General features: G+C 38.2%; 1 protein-coding gene across 1 annotated transcript in view; it reads right to left on the reverse strand.

Moving 5' to 3' along the window:
• UFL1 (UFM1 specific ligase 1) overlaps positions 1-3,910 on the reverse strand; it is a 38,091-nt gene extending 34,181 nt beyond the window's left edge. Inside the window, 2 exon segments of the mRNA XM_020998311.2 lie at positions 1,110-1,255; positions 3,685-3,910. Of these exon segments, the coding sequence (XP_020853970.1) occupies positions 1,110-1,255; positions 3,685-3,761 (223 nt within the window). The 5' untranslated portion in view covers positions 3,762-3,910.
• Between the last annotated feature and the right edge of the window lie 11,296 nt (positions 3,911-15,206).

Consider the following 15,206-nt stretch of genomic DNA (forward strand, 5'->3'; position numbering starts at 1 on the left):
AAGGAGAGAAAGGCCTGGCTATTACTACTAATATAATCATAAAAGAGCAATTAAAATCTGAAGAGCACACTTTGGCCATTTCTCAGAATTATCACTTAAAAAGTGCATGTCCAAGGCTAGGAAGCAGCTGAGGAAAGGTTTTCTTTTCTAAATGTTTACCACTGTTTGGCTAAAATTAAAATGAAAAGCAAAGGGAAAAGGCAGCATTTTTTTATCCTTGAAATTTAAGTTCGTTATGCACAGATATTGTGATTTTCTTAGAATAAAATACTTTGCACTGAACTTACACAGAAATAAAGCTTGGAGATGCAAAGAACATTAGAGACCATTCATCTATTTCAATCCCCCCCCTTTTATTTTAACAGAGCTAAATGACTTGTCCAAACTCATATAGTAAATAACAAAACCAGGATATGAATTTTGGACTCCAAACTTCAATGTTTTTTCCACTGTAACACCTCTCAGTCCCTTTATTTGCAGACGTATAATTCACAGGTGAAAAAAAAATCATGTTTTGACATGCTTACTAGCAGATTTTCCCCAAAATTACTTAAATCACTGGTTCTCTCACAATTATCAAGTAGCTTACAGATAAGATCTACCTTATAGATAATATAGTGATACAATGCAGTTGAATGGCTTACTTTCAGTTACAAAGCAAATAAATTAAGAAAAATATGCAAAATAAATTGAAACTTAGCATTTAAAATACACTATATTTACCAAATAGATGTGATTTTGCAGCTCTGTAATGATCATTTAAAATAATTTCAATTATATTTTCACATTTTTATTTCTACCAATAAGGTTTTTTTAATCACGTGACTGTCATATTAGCAAATAATATTGCGGAAATTTTATTATGAGCTCTAAATGACTCTTCCTTTTTTTTTTTTTTGCTAGGCAATGGGGTTAAGTGACTTGCCCAGGGTCACAGACTAGCGAGTGAGTGCTACATGTCTGAGACCAAATTTGAACTCAGACCCTCCTAACTCCAGGGCTAGTGCTCTATCCACTGTGCCACCTAGCTGCCCTTCTAAATGACTACTTCATAATTATTGTTGGAATAATTTTAAAGAGAGAAGGAAGTAAAATCTAAGGGCACTTACCACCACGAACATGAAGCTCATCCCTCATTTCTCTAGTTATCTGAGCAGGAGTAACATATTCTTTACCATCAAGTGTATGAACCACTTCTAACTGCTTCTGAGCAATCAATTTAGTTACAATTTCAATGCAGTTCCGTTCTGATAACCTGTGGAAAATAGGGAAAGATGTCCATTTTAAAAAGATTTTTTGATGGACCCATAAACTCATTGGTGTTGGTACTACATCCACCTATGCAAATCACAGGCTATCCATGGATTCTCAGCCTGTAAGATTCTTGTCCATGACTCTCCACAAATTTTCTTTAGAGGCTCTACACTCAATATACTAGAAAAAAATCTTCCTCTAAGTTGTTAACATTTCATGGATTCAAGCACAACATTTGGACTTTTCACCACTAAGCCCTTACTCTATTCTAGTATTTGAATACTCATCCTCAGTAGTAGCTTTGATACCACTTCTTGAATAGAAATAATTTTTGATAATATATATTTATAATGACATAAACACTAAGAATCTTGTTTAGATAATAGCTATTGGTCTAATTTTACAATTTGAATATTTTAACTAGTACCAAAAAAAAGTTGATTTCAAATTTTTAATTCTTTAAAGTAAGTTAGTTGAAATGCTTTATCATTTACTTGGCCCATTTGTACCTGTGAATTATACCATACATTTCAAATTAATTCTCTCCATAGCCTGATGTTTACCTTGGTTCCCTTCATTCAAAGCAGAATGTCAAGTCAAGATCAAACAATTCAAGAATAAAAACGATATTATTTTTCTCAATATTTTGGATAACTGTAGGGAAAAAAGTAATTTCTGTTCAGGCTATCTGAAAATACAAGTTATCCCAAAAGTCACAGTGTAAATTTTAAGCTATTAAAGCTTAACGCTTTAAATTAAACTTATACGTTGCATGCTGCAATGTTTTACTTCACCCAGTATATAGAAAACTCAGTCTAATGATACTGTTAATGTTTTAATTACCTAAGCAATTTCTGAACCCTAGGGTATTTAGAACAATACTTAAGTAGATTATCTTAGAGCTATAGGCTTTCCACTTTCAATACTACTACTAACTAGCAATGTGAGGTTGGACAAATTATTTAATCATTTGTGACTCAATTTCTTGAATCCATAAAAGCAGAAGAGTATCCTTGATGGTTTCCTCTAAGCTCTAAAATTTGATTCTACTAGGTCAAAGGGTCTTAACCTATGAGTATTGAACTGGTTTTATAAAAATATTTTGATTATTACATTTCAATAAATTTATTTCCTTGGTTATATATATTATATATATATATACATATATACACACACACACACACACATATAAAATGCTGACACACTAATATATTCTACATTAATGTATTTAGATACCTATATTTATTTGTTATTTATTAATAATTTTAATATTATTGAAATCATTCTGACAAAAGGCTCATAGGCTTCACCAGATGGCCAAAAGAACCCATGACAACTCTCAAAAGCAGTCATCCAATCTCTGGCTGAAGACCTCCACTGTGGGGCTTCTGAGTCAGCCCATTTAAGTTCTGTACAGCTCTAATGGTCAGCAAGCTGCCCCTTCACATCAAACCTAAATTTGCCTCAGCCAGTTCCACCAGCATTGCTCCTACTTCTGCTAGGTGTGGACAAGCAGGACAAACGTCATCTCTCTTCCCCTTAATGACTTCTCTGGCCCTCAGTCTTCTTATCTGTACAATTAAGAGAAGCCCACTAAATAACCCACAAGGCCATTTCTTCCAATGTCAAGTCCTATGATGTCATTCTTTGAAGTAGCTAGGTCGGCGTGGTGAAGAGGGCCGGTCTCAAGAAACAAAAAACCTAGACTGGGGTCTGGCCTTGGACACTCAAGCCGTTCTGAGAGTTGGTCTCTTTAATTCTAAAATAAGGGCAGAAGCACTTATATTCACACGACTGCTTTGGGGAAAGCACTTTTTTGCCGTTGTTGAGTCGTTTCAGTCTGCTCAACTCTTCATGACCCCCATTTGGGGTTTTCTTGGCAAAGATACTAGAAAGGTTTGTCATTTTCTTCTCCAATTCATTTTACAAATGAAGGAAACGTGAGGCAAACAGGGTTAAGTGACTCGCCCAGGTCACACTGCTGGTAAGTGTCTGAGGCCACATTTGAACTCAGGAAGAGTCTAGGAAGATGCACTCTACCCACTGCACCACTTAGCTGCCCCAATACACATGGATTATTACTATTATTAGTATTATGGTTGTTGATTATTATGTCATTTTGTCCATTACACACAAAGGTCTGGGAGGAAATTTTACCGCACAAGTGCGTGCAAAAGACAACAGTTGATGATGCAACTGGACCCTCCCCCACCCGCAGGTGAAATGACAGGTGTGAACTGGCAGGGCCCGGGAGTAAAGAGAAGGAGGGGACCAAACGCGGCCTCCAGAAGGGCTAGGGGACGCCTCGGGGTACCAGGGGCCGGGCCTCGGGGAACGGGGCCCTGGCGACCCTGAGGCCGCCGCGAGCCCAAGTCCTAAGTGAGGCTATTTGGGGAGAGCGGGGGTGAGGGTCAGGGTCAAAGTGTGCACCTCTGCGTGGTCTCTGCGAACTGCGCCCGCTGGAAGTCGGCTGCCAGCCGCCGGATCTCGTCCCACGCCTCCGCCATAGTGGCCGCGGCGCTGTCCGGCCCGGTTCGGCTCTGCCCGGCCCACCGCAACAACCGCCGACACGTCAGCCCAATTCTACGTCAGCCAGCCGAGGCGGACGGACTGCACCGAGGGACAAACACTTCCGCTCTAACAGGAACGCGTAGTCAGGCCGAGGAGAGAGCGGGGAGGGACGGGAAGGGGCGGGGAGAGACTGGAGGGAGGGCAGAGAGGGCCCACGTGACACGGCTCCACTCCCCCCTACACCCACCTCACCCCACCCCACCCACCCCGCCCCGCCCCGCTCCTCCCCTCCCCTCCCCAGCCTGGCCGCTGTGGTTTTGTGTGTTTGTCTTCTTAAAAATATCCGGGTATTTTTTGGAAGGAGAAGCCCTCTGAATTAAACGAATTTTAATGCTGTGCTGTTTGCTTTCAAAGTAGAAATGTCCAGAGCAGAACTTATCTACCCTCACCCCACCAAACCCTACTTTTTTTTAAATTTCTGTCGAAAACACTTCCAGCCTCCTAAGTCACCCACATGGACAATCTAGGAGTTATCCTTAAAGCTTTTTTTTTTTAAATTTAATGTTATTTTTTTGTGTGAACTTATGAAAAAACAAGTATTCAAGAATGAAAAACATTCTAATTTTTTCTAAATTTTTTGGATAATTAGGAGGGGGGAATTTATTCAGGCTATCTGAAAAAAATAGGGTAATGTAATTAATAATAAACATTTATAACGTGTTTACAATGTGAAAATCTCTACACTTATTATCTCATTTGATCCTTGCAACAATCCAGGGAGGTAAGTGCTATTATTACTCCCTATTTACAAATCAGAAAACTGAGGCAAACGGGTCAAGTGACTTGCCCAAGGCCACACAATGTCTGAGGCCAAGAATGTGAACTGGGATCTTCCTGACCCTAGGTCTGGCTCTATATCTGCTGCACTATTCAGCTTTGGGTGTCCCAGAAGCCTTAATTTTTATACAAATAACAAGTGGATCTTTTGAGAAATTGTAGAATTCTTCACTCTCAGTCCCCCCTCCCATCAATCAGTTGTTAAGTCTTGTTAATTCCACCTCCCATCTGTCTGCCTTTTCTCCACTGACAAGCTTCTAGCCTAATTTAGGTCCTATTTGCTAGGATTATTGCAATAACCTCCTGATTGGTTTCCCTGGCCAAAGGTTTTCCTTCATTCCAATTATTCTTGATAGAGCTACCAAATGGTGTTCCTAAAGCACAAGACTGACCGTGGCTTCTCAAAATTATTTTGTATTTTTTACATATATATTTGGAATTGGTTTATATGCTTAAAATGTTTCTCCAGCAAAATGAATATCACCTCCTAGGAAATTATTTTCTTTCTATCCAAAGTGTCTAGTACTGTGGCTGGAACATAGTAGGCACTTAATAAATGCTTTCTAGATTGATACCCTCAATAACGAAAAGCTGCAAAAATTAATCAACAGCTACTCTTTCAGTGTCTCAGAATGTGCAAGACACTATTACAAGAATTTAAGATACTGCCTCATTCCTAAAATGTATGTGAAACTACAGGAGGTATTCAGTTCAACAATAGAAGAAATTTCCTAAGTATATGAATAATTGCCAGTAAAGTATCACAGATCCATTTTTTGGGACTAAAGTGCAACATGTACTCCCTACAGAATAATGGTAGCATGCCAGTTTAGAGTGTTGAGCCTCAGAGAGTTAGCACAGTCTTTTGGTCAAATGGATTGTTGTTAATAAAGATAGAAATTACCTAAGACCGTCTTGCTGCTAAGTTATCTATACACAGTTGAATAATTTGGATACAAATACAAACTAGAATTCATGGAAATGTTTTCTCATGTTATCTACCATCTTTATTTCGATCTCTATGAAAAACGACCTTTTTTATTTAATGCTAATAATATTGGAAGTTTACATTGATAAGATTTGGGTAGCCTTTTTCCCATTATGTTGAAAGGGAAAGGATAAAGGCTGATACATGCATAGGAGGAGAAAGAAGTTTCTTGTGTGTTGCAAGAGCAAAAGATGTACATCAACAAAATTCTAAATGAAAAAGGGAAAATCATAATAAATATGAAAAAAATTAAGGATACCAGATGTGGTCCATGTAGACTCTGGGCCTCTTCTCAAAACCTGACCAGGGAATTGCAGGTTAAGTTCTCAGAATGTGTCTGACTACATTCTCTCCCTAGACTTGTGGGGGTGTCCCTCAAGGGTGGAAGCATTCTTCTAATGCTTTTAGCTTGTCCCATTCTAATATCCCCCCACCCCAATATCAAACACCACTTAATACCTTCACAATTTCATTGATAATACTGATTAGCATACCGCTACTAATTTAACCAATTCATATTTCTTCAATATCGAATAGCCAATGAAAATCAATTGCATTTTATAAAAGGGATATCTACCTAGAAGACAGAGCAAGAACAGAAGTACAAGCACACTTCCTTGAACTGGGGTGAGGGGTAGAGTAAGGGGAGTACACTCACCTCAGAACCTCAGTCCCTGTGGAGATTGGGTCAAACTTAAAGCATTTACTACAAATCATTTTCCCACAAAGTTCGCTTACAGAAACAGTATAGATGTTGGATAACTAGTCCCCTTGCTTGCAGGACAAGGCATCTTGGCTTCCAGGTCTATCCACTGCTGAGCTGGGTCAAGTAGGTTGCCCCTCAGGAATGTGGTAGCTATAGCTTCTGGGAAGATATCTTAGCTCTTTCAACCTTTTGAAGCTCACAAAGTCCCTACTATACTTCCAATCTTCCTTCTTCTAAGAACAGGAAAAATAGATACAGCAGGGAAAGAACCAACATAGTCACTATATGTTTCAGCCCACGTTGTACTTGCATAGGGAGAGCCAGAGACTCCTACCCCACCAGGAGGCCTTCAGCAATTCTGGCCTTGCTTGGCACCAGAGCTCAATTTCAAGGCTTAGTGCCTCTTATATGCACAATTATTTCCAGTTCACAAGCCCATCAAAAGACTGTCATCATGAAAAGCCAACAGGAAATAGAGAATACCTGAATACCTGATCTGAAGTGAAGAATCAGGCCCTTCCATTCCACATTATCAAACATTTCCAGAAGCAAGCCACCAAACATCAATATGGATTCTTTGCCCACACTCCCAGGACTAAGACCTCTATGTCCAGTCCCCTGTTACATATAGAATAGTATGGGCAGCCATATGCTAATGATTATAGACCTTAAAACAAATAGATGATTGACTGCAAAAAAATATAAATTACTAAAAGAAACAAAACTAACAATTTAAATAGATCAATCTTAGAGGAGTAAATAAGACAAGTGATCAAAGAATAACCTCACAAAACAAACCAAACAACAAAAACAAAACCTGCCCAAACGCTGTCTGAAAGTGGAATGGGCTGCTTCAAGAGGTTTTGGGTTCCTGCTCCTTGAAGGTCTGCAGGAAAAGGCTGGATGACCACTGGATAGGTATGTTATTGTAGGGAGTCCTTTCTGTTATGGGTTGTATGAGAAGCCTGGTGAAACTCTTTCCAACTCTCTAGTTCTGTGATTCAGTGATTCTGTAACAAAGATTTAAAAAGAAAGAGAAAAAAAATTCAACCAACACCTCACCTGTGTATTCTGTGTTCAATGTGCCCTGCCTTTTCAAAGAGAGAAGGGAGGTTATTTTTATTTTTCTCTCCTCTGGCAATGCTCTTCTTTGCTTTTCCAGTGTTTTATAGTTTGAAGAGAGTGTGTCCTATCACTCTCTTCCCTAAAACCCAATCTCCATGATATATATTGCAATATTCTTCCACTTTCTATTCCTATTGTCACCATTTTAGAATAGGCATTCATTATCATTCACTTGGACTACTGCAGTGACCTCCTATTTGGCTACTCCAGCTTCAGTCTGACTCTCCTCCTTTTATCTGGTACATTTATCAAATTGCTGCCAGAATAATATTCCTTAAATACAAATATGATCATGTAATTATACTGCTTAAAAACCTTCTCTATTTCCTACTAAAATAAACTCCAAATTCCTTAGCCCAGCATTTCAGGGAAATGTAGTATATATATATTTTTGGCCACCAAATGGTACCACTAGCCAAATGACTCTATTGAGGTAGTAGTGAGTAGTAGTATATTGAGGATGTCATAGGGTATATTTCAAGTCAAGCTGAGAGAAGAGGGCTCTAATTGATGCATTAGAGAACAACAATTATAATAGATGACATTTATATAACCCTTTAAAGTTTTCAAAGTGCTTTCCTCATAACAACACTGTGAGGTAGGTTTCTATTACAAAGGGACATAAGAGGATTAGGGGATTTTGAGAATATATTAAAATATTGTCCCAATATACCTTCAACTGAACCCCAATCTAGGAGGTTTGGGAAAATGAAATTTATGAAACTGCTTAAGTTGGCGAGAGCGTTACTAAGCCAGGAGGGCATAATAGTTTGCCCTAGCTAGATTGGAAGACATTCTTCCATTAATTGCCTCTGTGAAGGGGTTCAAGTTGTGTACCTCCTAGAGTTTCAGCTTTGCACCTTGGCCTCCCACAACTGGTTTACGACATATATCCTATAAAGTTACCATCTTAAGAGCTTGGTAATCTAGAACCAAAACTCTCTCTTTTATTTTTCTCCCTAATGAAGACCACTAGTGTAGGAAAATATGTAGTTGAATGAACCCCTTCAGTAGAATGTTGACCAAAACTTATCTGAGAACCCAGATTTCTGGTCCACCCAACAGTATAGGTGGCAGCCTGGAATGGGGAGCCTTGTAAATAGTGTCTATTATATAATCATGTGCATAAAACTCAGAACTGTATTTTCTGAAGAGTGCTAGTCTGGTAACCCATGATCCTCTGGTAAAGAGTGGTCCAAAACTTTTCTAGAAACAGTAGAGAAAACCTGACATAATTCCCCAAATGCTCTAGGCAATATAGGAACTTGAAATGTCAGCCAATGGATCTTGATACCAATGAGAATGACAAAGAGCCAGTGTTCCTGGTTTCTTACCTGGATCTGCAATGACCATGATTTCCTTATACGTAGCCTTATTGAGAAGCAGTGTCATCAATGATGATCCAGTGATTTTCACCACCATTACTGAGTATAAAGATAAACTTTTCTTCATAGGATGTTGCCAAATGTTGATTGGACCTTACGTAAGAAACTTTCAAGTTCTCCCTGCAGTAGGCTGTTTCGTGTCATGTAAAGGGTGGCCTATTGGCTCGACTGCCCAGAAAACCATGAAAAAACAAATGCTATTTTGAGCTGGTTATTAGGGTCTGAGTTCTAGGAAAAATTAGATCCAGGTTTCAAAGGTATTTGTTTCTCATCATGTGCTCCTGGACATGCCATGCACTAACTTTTTGGCATCCTAAGCAAATTTCTCATATGATCTGATGAGATAGGCTGAGGAACAGAGAGTCACTTCTTGTTTCTCCTGGAGCTAGATTTATTTCTAAGTGTTGCTAAGTGACTTTGCAGGGTCACAATCTTGTGCCGTAGTTCGAAAAGATGAGACTGCAGGCTTGAGTGCCCCCTCATGGAGTTTCTTGGAATCTGTTTCAACTTGCACTGCACATACTTAAAGCCTCTGCATGCTCTGTAGCCATTGGCTAAGGGAATAAAGCAGGATGTCCAACCTAGAGGCAGGTTTATGCACTCAAGTTGAAGTCATTGTGCCAGAAATCAGTAGGAGGGATTCTGGGAAATGTAGTTCTAAGGCAAGCCAAGTTGGAAATCATCAAGAATGGCAGCACACAGGATGATGAAACAGTCTAATGAAAACAGAGATCAAAGAGCAGCATGAGTAAACTAAATTTAGGTCAAGAGCTATAATCTCACTAGAAAAATCATCAATATAATTTCCTTTTAGAAATTATAATATTCAAATCCAATCTCAGACACTTGACACTTATTAGCGATGTGACCCTGGGCAAGTCAACCCAATTGCCTACCCTCCCCCCCAAAAAAAAGAAAAAAAAAGAAATTATAATACTTTAAATAGGATAGTAACATAAACTTCATTCAAAAAAGCCATCATAACCTCAAAAACTCAACTGAATTTTTATGTAGTTGTAATAATTTTAAATTCTAACAATAACAATATTGTAAGAATAACAATAAATGATTCCTAATAAGAAGAATACTTTTAAAATAATCTGGTTGCCTCATTTGCATAGTTAAGTGATTTTCTGTCTTGTTTTCTTTTAATAAAATTTCTGTTGCAAACATGGCAGCAGGGTAGGATAATATTGGAAGTGGCAAAGTCCTTGGCGCTATAAAAGTGATAGAAAACTGGAGCCAAATTCAAGGTAAGAAGTTTGGGGCATAGCTAGTATAGATAGGTGATTGCTTTGCTCTATATTACAGTGACTGAATAAAACCTCTTATTTTTCCATGTACTAACTCCATCATCCCTGGAGACAGTGTAATGAACTAGCTGACTGAACTCTTGTTCAGTGAATTCATCTTGCTGTACAATTCCTGAGCCCATGCTTATCCCTCTTGTCCACAAGGATAATTGTGTCAAATGTCTTGCCAAATCAATGAGATAAAAATTCCTATGGCATTATTTTATCTACCCATAATCCTATAAAAATATGCTGACCCATATTGGCTCCCAGTAATTCCTTTCTTTTCCTGAATGTTCACTGATCATCTGTTTAATAACCAGTTATAGAATTTTGCTAGGGATCAGTGCTAAGTTGACTGAGCTTGAATTTCTAGAATCTATCTTTCCCGACAGTTTGAAAATCAGGAGAATGTTTACCCATTTCCCATATTTTGGCATCTGTCTCAAATGCCAGGATTCCTCAGAGATTAATGACACCTGAAAGTTCCTTCTGTATACCTTGATATGAAATTCACTTGGTCTGAGGTTTAAATTAAGTTTTAATTATATGAAATGCAGGAGAGATAATCACTAGTAGATTGCCCACATGTTCCACTGGCACGCTCATGCCATTAAGAGAAAACAAAGAAGATCTCCAACATGTTGGCTGTTCTGTCCCCCATCCTCCACCCCCATGATGAACTTAAGAGAAGATGTGGACAGTAGTTGTCCAGAATGGGCAATTGTCTATGGGTGGTTTCTTGCATTGTTAGAAGTGACATCCACTTTAATAAGGTCACAAATCCATTTGTACATTTGAGTTAGTTCTGTCTTACTATCTCTGTACCTAACCTGAGTTTCAATTCAATTTGTTTTAAAATTCAGTTTCATTTTATTTTCAGTTCCATATTCTCTCCCTCTCATTTTCTTCTCCCTCATACTTCTTAATGGTGCTGATTTTACTTTTCTGTTTTGAAGATCATGGGTCATGATGGAGAAGACTGAAACAGAATAGGAGTTGTGTATTTCTGCTTTGAATCCTTTATCTGGTGGAATGATCTACCCTTTCTTTGTTCTTCCAAGCTCTCTTTCTGTTGTCTTTCACATGTGTTAGCTAATTCTAGTTTGGGCCTTTCTGCTGTTATTCTTACAAGTTTAGAGCATTCTTTTGCCTTTGTTTCAGTTAAGTGCTCCTGTTTCCATTTTTCATCCCTGTCTTTTTTTCAATCTGAGCTTATCAGAGAACTGTCATCTGAATTTCTTCAGCTACCACCCTCTTTTCTATTACACCTAGATCTCTCGTGATTTAGTTCATTGTGTAAGTATGTTTTGTGTGTGTGTGTGTGTGTGTGTGTGTGTGTGTGTGTGTTAGCACCACTGTATTCAAAAATCAGGTTGCAAATAAATTTAGCATTCTTTGTCCCTGAAGCTTCCTAAGTTTTCCTGTGTTTCCAAGGGAGCAAAATCCTCAGCCATTGGTTTTATTTTTTCTCCAGCTCTTCACAGTGTTGCAACAAGAGCCAGATCTATTTAGCTCCAGGCACCACTTGTATTCCTGTGTATCCTTCTCCTCCTCCCAGGCAAAATGACAAAAAGCAGTATCACAAAGGAACAAGTTAATGTTCTTAGTCAGTGCTGTGGGTCTGTTCCTACAGGACCTCAAGTTCTTCTATTTCATCAACCAAATGTGATTTAAAGGAAAGTGCTGCCAGCTCATATCATTGCAGAGGCAACGGTGTGTTGCTGAGGTCCTCTTCATCACAAGAATATATTTTCAAGAAATATACTACCTGCCAAATCAAGGGAAAAAAATAACAAAATGGTCAAAATATTTAGGACCAGCTTGCATGTTGCTTTCTTAACTAACTTTATTATTAAACACACCAATGAGATTATTTGTCTTAAAGAAATGGGGAATTTGCCATAGATGTTATATTAAGAGTAGCCATGATAGCATCTGGGAGTTGTCAGGAGCCACAGCTGGCACCCCAAAATCCATCCTCCTGGATTTTATTCTGAGAAGATTGTTTCTGAAGGGAATGCTTGGTTAACCTTTTAGAAATGTTAAAATTAAGGGTTGTTGGCATCTTCTCTACTTTATTTGAAAGGTTTGGAAGTTACAGATTTGTGAGTTAAGTCGACAAGCATTTTTAAGCACCTATCATGTTCTGGGCACAATGCTAATTTCTGGGGATATAAAGAAAGACCAAAAAATAGTCTGTGCTCTCAAGGAGCTCACAGCCTAATGTAGTCAACAGCCATCTTTATGGTCATATATTTGCTTTACTTCAACACAGGACATTAGATTGTATTCTAAAATGTATGTCCAGATTTTTACTTGACTGACTTATTTACATGCAAGATATTTCAGATCTGCCTTATTCCTTTTGCCTGATAATTGTTTGTGAAGGCAAGAAGAGTCAAGGGTCTGAGAGCTGTTTTGGGCACTAGACTAGATGATCTCAAAAATTTTAAGATTCTGTGACTTTCAATTTTCTAGTTAGAATGCATCACAATAAACATTTATTAAATATGTACTATGGGTCAGGCTTTGCGCTAAGTTCTGGACACATAAAGAAAGATAAAAAAAGTAGTGCCTGCATCAAGTTTAATCTAGGAAGACAGTTTGCTTGTTTGAGCAAGCAAAGCTATTCAACTGTCATTGTCATTATTAGCAATGACATAAAAAAGGAGACACTGAGCATAGCACAGTTTGAGTTATCTACCTTAGTACATACAGCACAGTTTGAATTGATTGAGGAGTTCTCAGGTGTGTTTTATCTTTGAAAAAGTTTTATTGATGTCCTTTGTCATTATACCATAGTAATTTAGGATTTAATCTTTCCTCCACTCCTCCTCCCCAATAGAACTTGTCCTTATAGCAAAGAAATGCTAACAAACAAAAGTGACTGTCACCAAAACTGTTTTGGACACCATATACAATGTTTCATACCCATATCCCTCAATCTCTGGACTGACTGGAGGGACATGTGTATCATCATCTGTTCTATAGGACTAAGACTAATTATATGTTTAATCTGAATTCTCCTGCCTTTTGGTTTTTTCATTCACATTATTTTAAGTATTGTGTTTATTATTTTCTATTTCTGCTTTCTTTACTCTGCATCAGTTCATACAAGTTGCCTCATGTCTCTCTGATTGTTTTATACTTGTTTCTTTTGATACAATAGTATTTTTTTACATACTTGTCCACATTTATCCACCATTCCCCCAACATGTTTCATTTCAGTTGTCACCAGTTTGAAATATCTCACAGACATTTTTATTCAGATCTAAGTAAAGAGGAAAAGTTCAGAGGATGAATAATTATGTGAGACCCACTATCTCCACCCCAGGAATTCCACACACAGGAGAGGCATATAACATCTAAGAAATCATTATTGTATAACATTCATATGCAAAAGAGAGAAACCTGACAAGATATTGACATCTGGTATTAAAAGTGGTAGGTTATCTAATTGTCAAATACAGAAATATACTTTGTATTTTGTCATAATTATTACAAAAGATATAATAACCAGGATTTTTAGTTTTTTCATAGAATTCCCTAGTAATTGCTTTTGATTTTTCAAAGCATTGTTGCATCTATTAGCTCATCTGATCATAACAACACCCTACTTTTTCCCCTCCCTCAATAATAGAGTAGGTGCTGTTGCCTCCATTTTATAGAGTAAAATTGGCACAGAGATAGTAAGTAACTTGGTTTAGGTGATTTAGCTTGTTAGTGGCAGAACCAGGAAGCAAGGTAGCAATAACATGGGATTTAGAGTCAAAGGCTTGAATTTTAGCTCTGCCACTTATTAGTTATATATATATTACAAATCATTTATCCTCTGGGCCTCAGTTTCCTCATCTGGAAAATGAGGGGAGTTGAACTAGAGGCAATTCAACAAGTGCTTATGAAGCATTAAAATCCTTCCTATTCTCTACACAGCTGCTCTGACCTATTCAATAAAAATAAGTGGCTCCCTATTGCCTCTAGGGTAAAATATAAACTTTTCTGTTTGGCTTTTAAAGTCTTATATCTTGACCCCCAACTCACCTTTCCAGTATCACTATACATTACTCACCTTCCCATATTTCATTGTCTAGCAAACTGGGTTTTTTTGTTCATTACACTGAAAATTCCATCTTCTTATATCTGTGCATCTGTACTGGTCATGCCCTCATGACTTGGAATTCTCTTATCACCTTGTCAGGACCCATCACACCAAGGCTACTCCTCTTTTTTTTACTCCTCTCTTTTCTTATTATTAAGATACACCTTATTTTCCAAAGCCAAGGCCCAGCAAGTAAGCTGTGCCTTGAGCTTGGCATAACTACAATCCTTTGCACTCCCTAAGTCACAGAATTGGCTCAAACCAGCTCCAGGTGGTCCCTAAACTTGGACAAGCACCTACAGGAACCATGTTCTGGTCATGAAACTGTACTGTGAATAGACTTGTCACTAGACAAACTTGCCTCATTGTTGCTGTTACATCTCACTGCCATGTTATACTTCTGCTTGGCTCTTTGTCTAGCCACACAACTATATGTATCAAGGCTTAGCCTTGCTGCCTTGGGTCCCCTAGGTCTTAGAGGAACCCCAGCAGGTATGTCTCCTCCAACAGAATAAAGATGAATTGTTTTTGCCTATAACCTCTGTGGCTCTTTGGTTGTTTATTTTCAGGGTTTGATAACCTCCCCCTCATAGAATCTCCTACTTCCTTTGAGATTTAAATCAAGCACTGTCTTCTACCTGAACTCTTCCTGGTTCCCCCCAATTACTAGTGTTCTTCCTACCTGAACCACTTTAGGTTTATTTTCTATTTATTTTATGTATACTTCTATAGGTACATGTCGTCTATGAGCTTCCTGAGAGTAGAAACTATATTATTTTCTTTCCCAAAAGCCTAGCACGGTTCCTGGCACATAATAGGCGTTTAATAAGTGCTTCTTAATTGCTGATTGATTTTAAGGCCCTGGGCCATGGGCTGGGGATACAAAGATAAAAGTGAAACTGTCCCTGCCTTCAAGGAACTTGCAGTCTAGTGGGATACTCAACTTTCCTACTTCACCTCCTAACTGTCAGCTCCTTCTAAGCTCATCATCCACATCATATCCTCT

Source organism: Phascolarctos cinereus, unplaced genomic scaffold, assembly GCF_003287225.1.
Source record: "Phascolarctos cinereus isolate Bilbo 61053 unplaced genomic scaffold, phaCin_HiC Scaffold_5;HRSCAF=322, whole genome shotgun sequence".
In the NCBI taxonomy this organism is placed as follows: Eukaryota; Metazoa; Chordata; class Mammalia; order Diprotodontia; family Phascolarctidae; genus Phascolarctos; species Phascolarctos cinereus.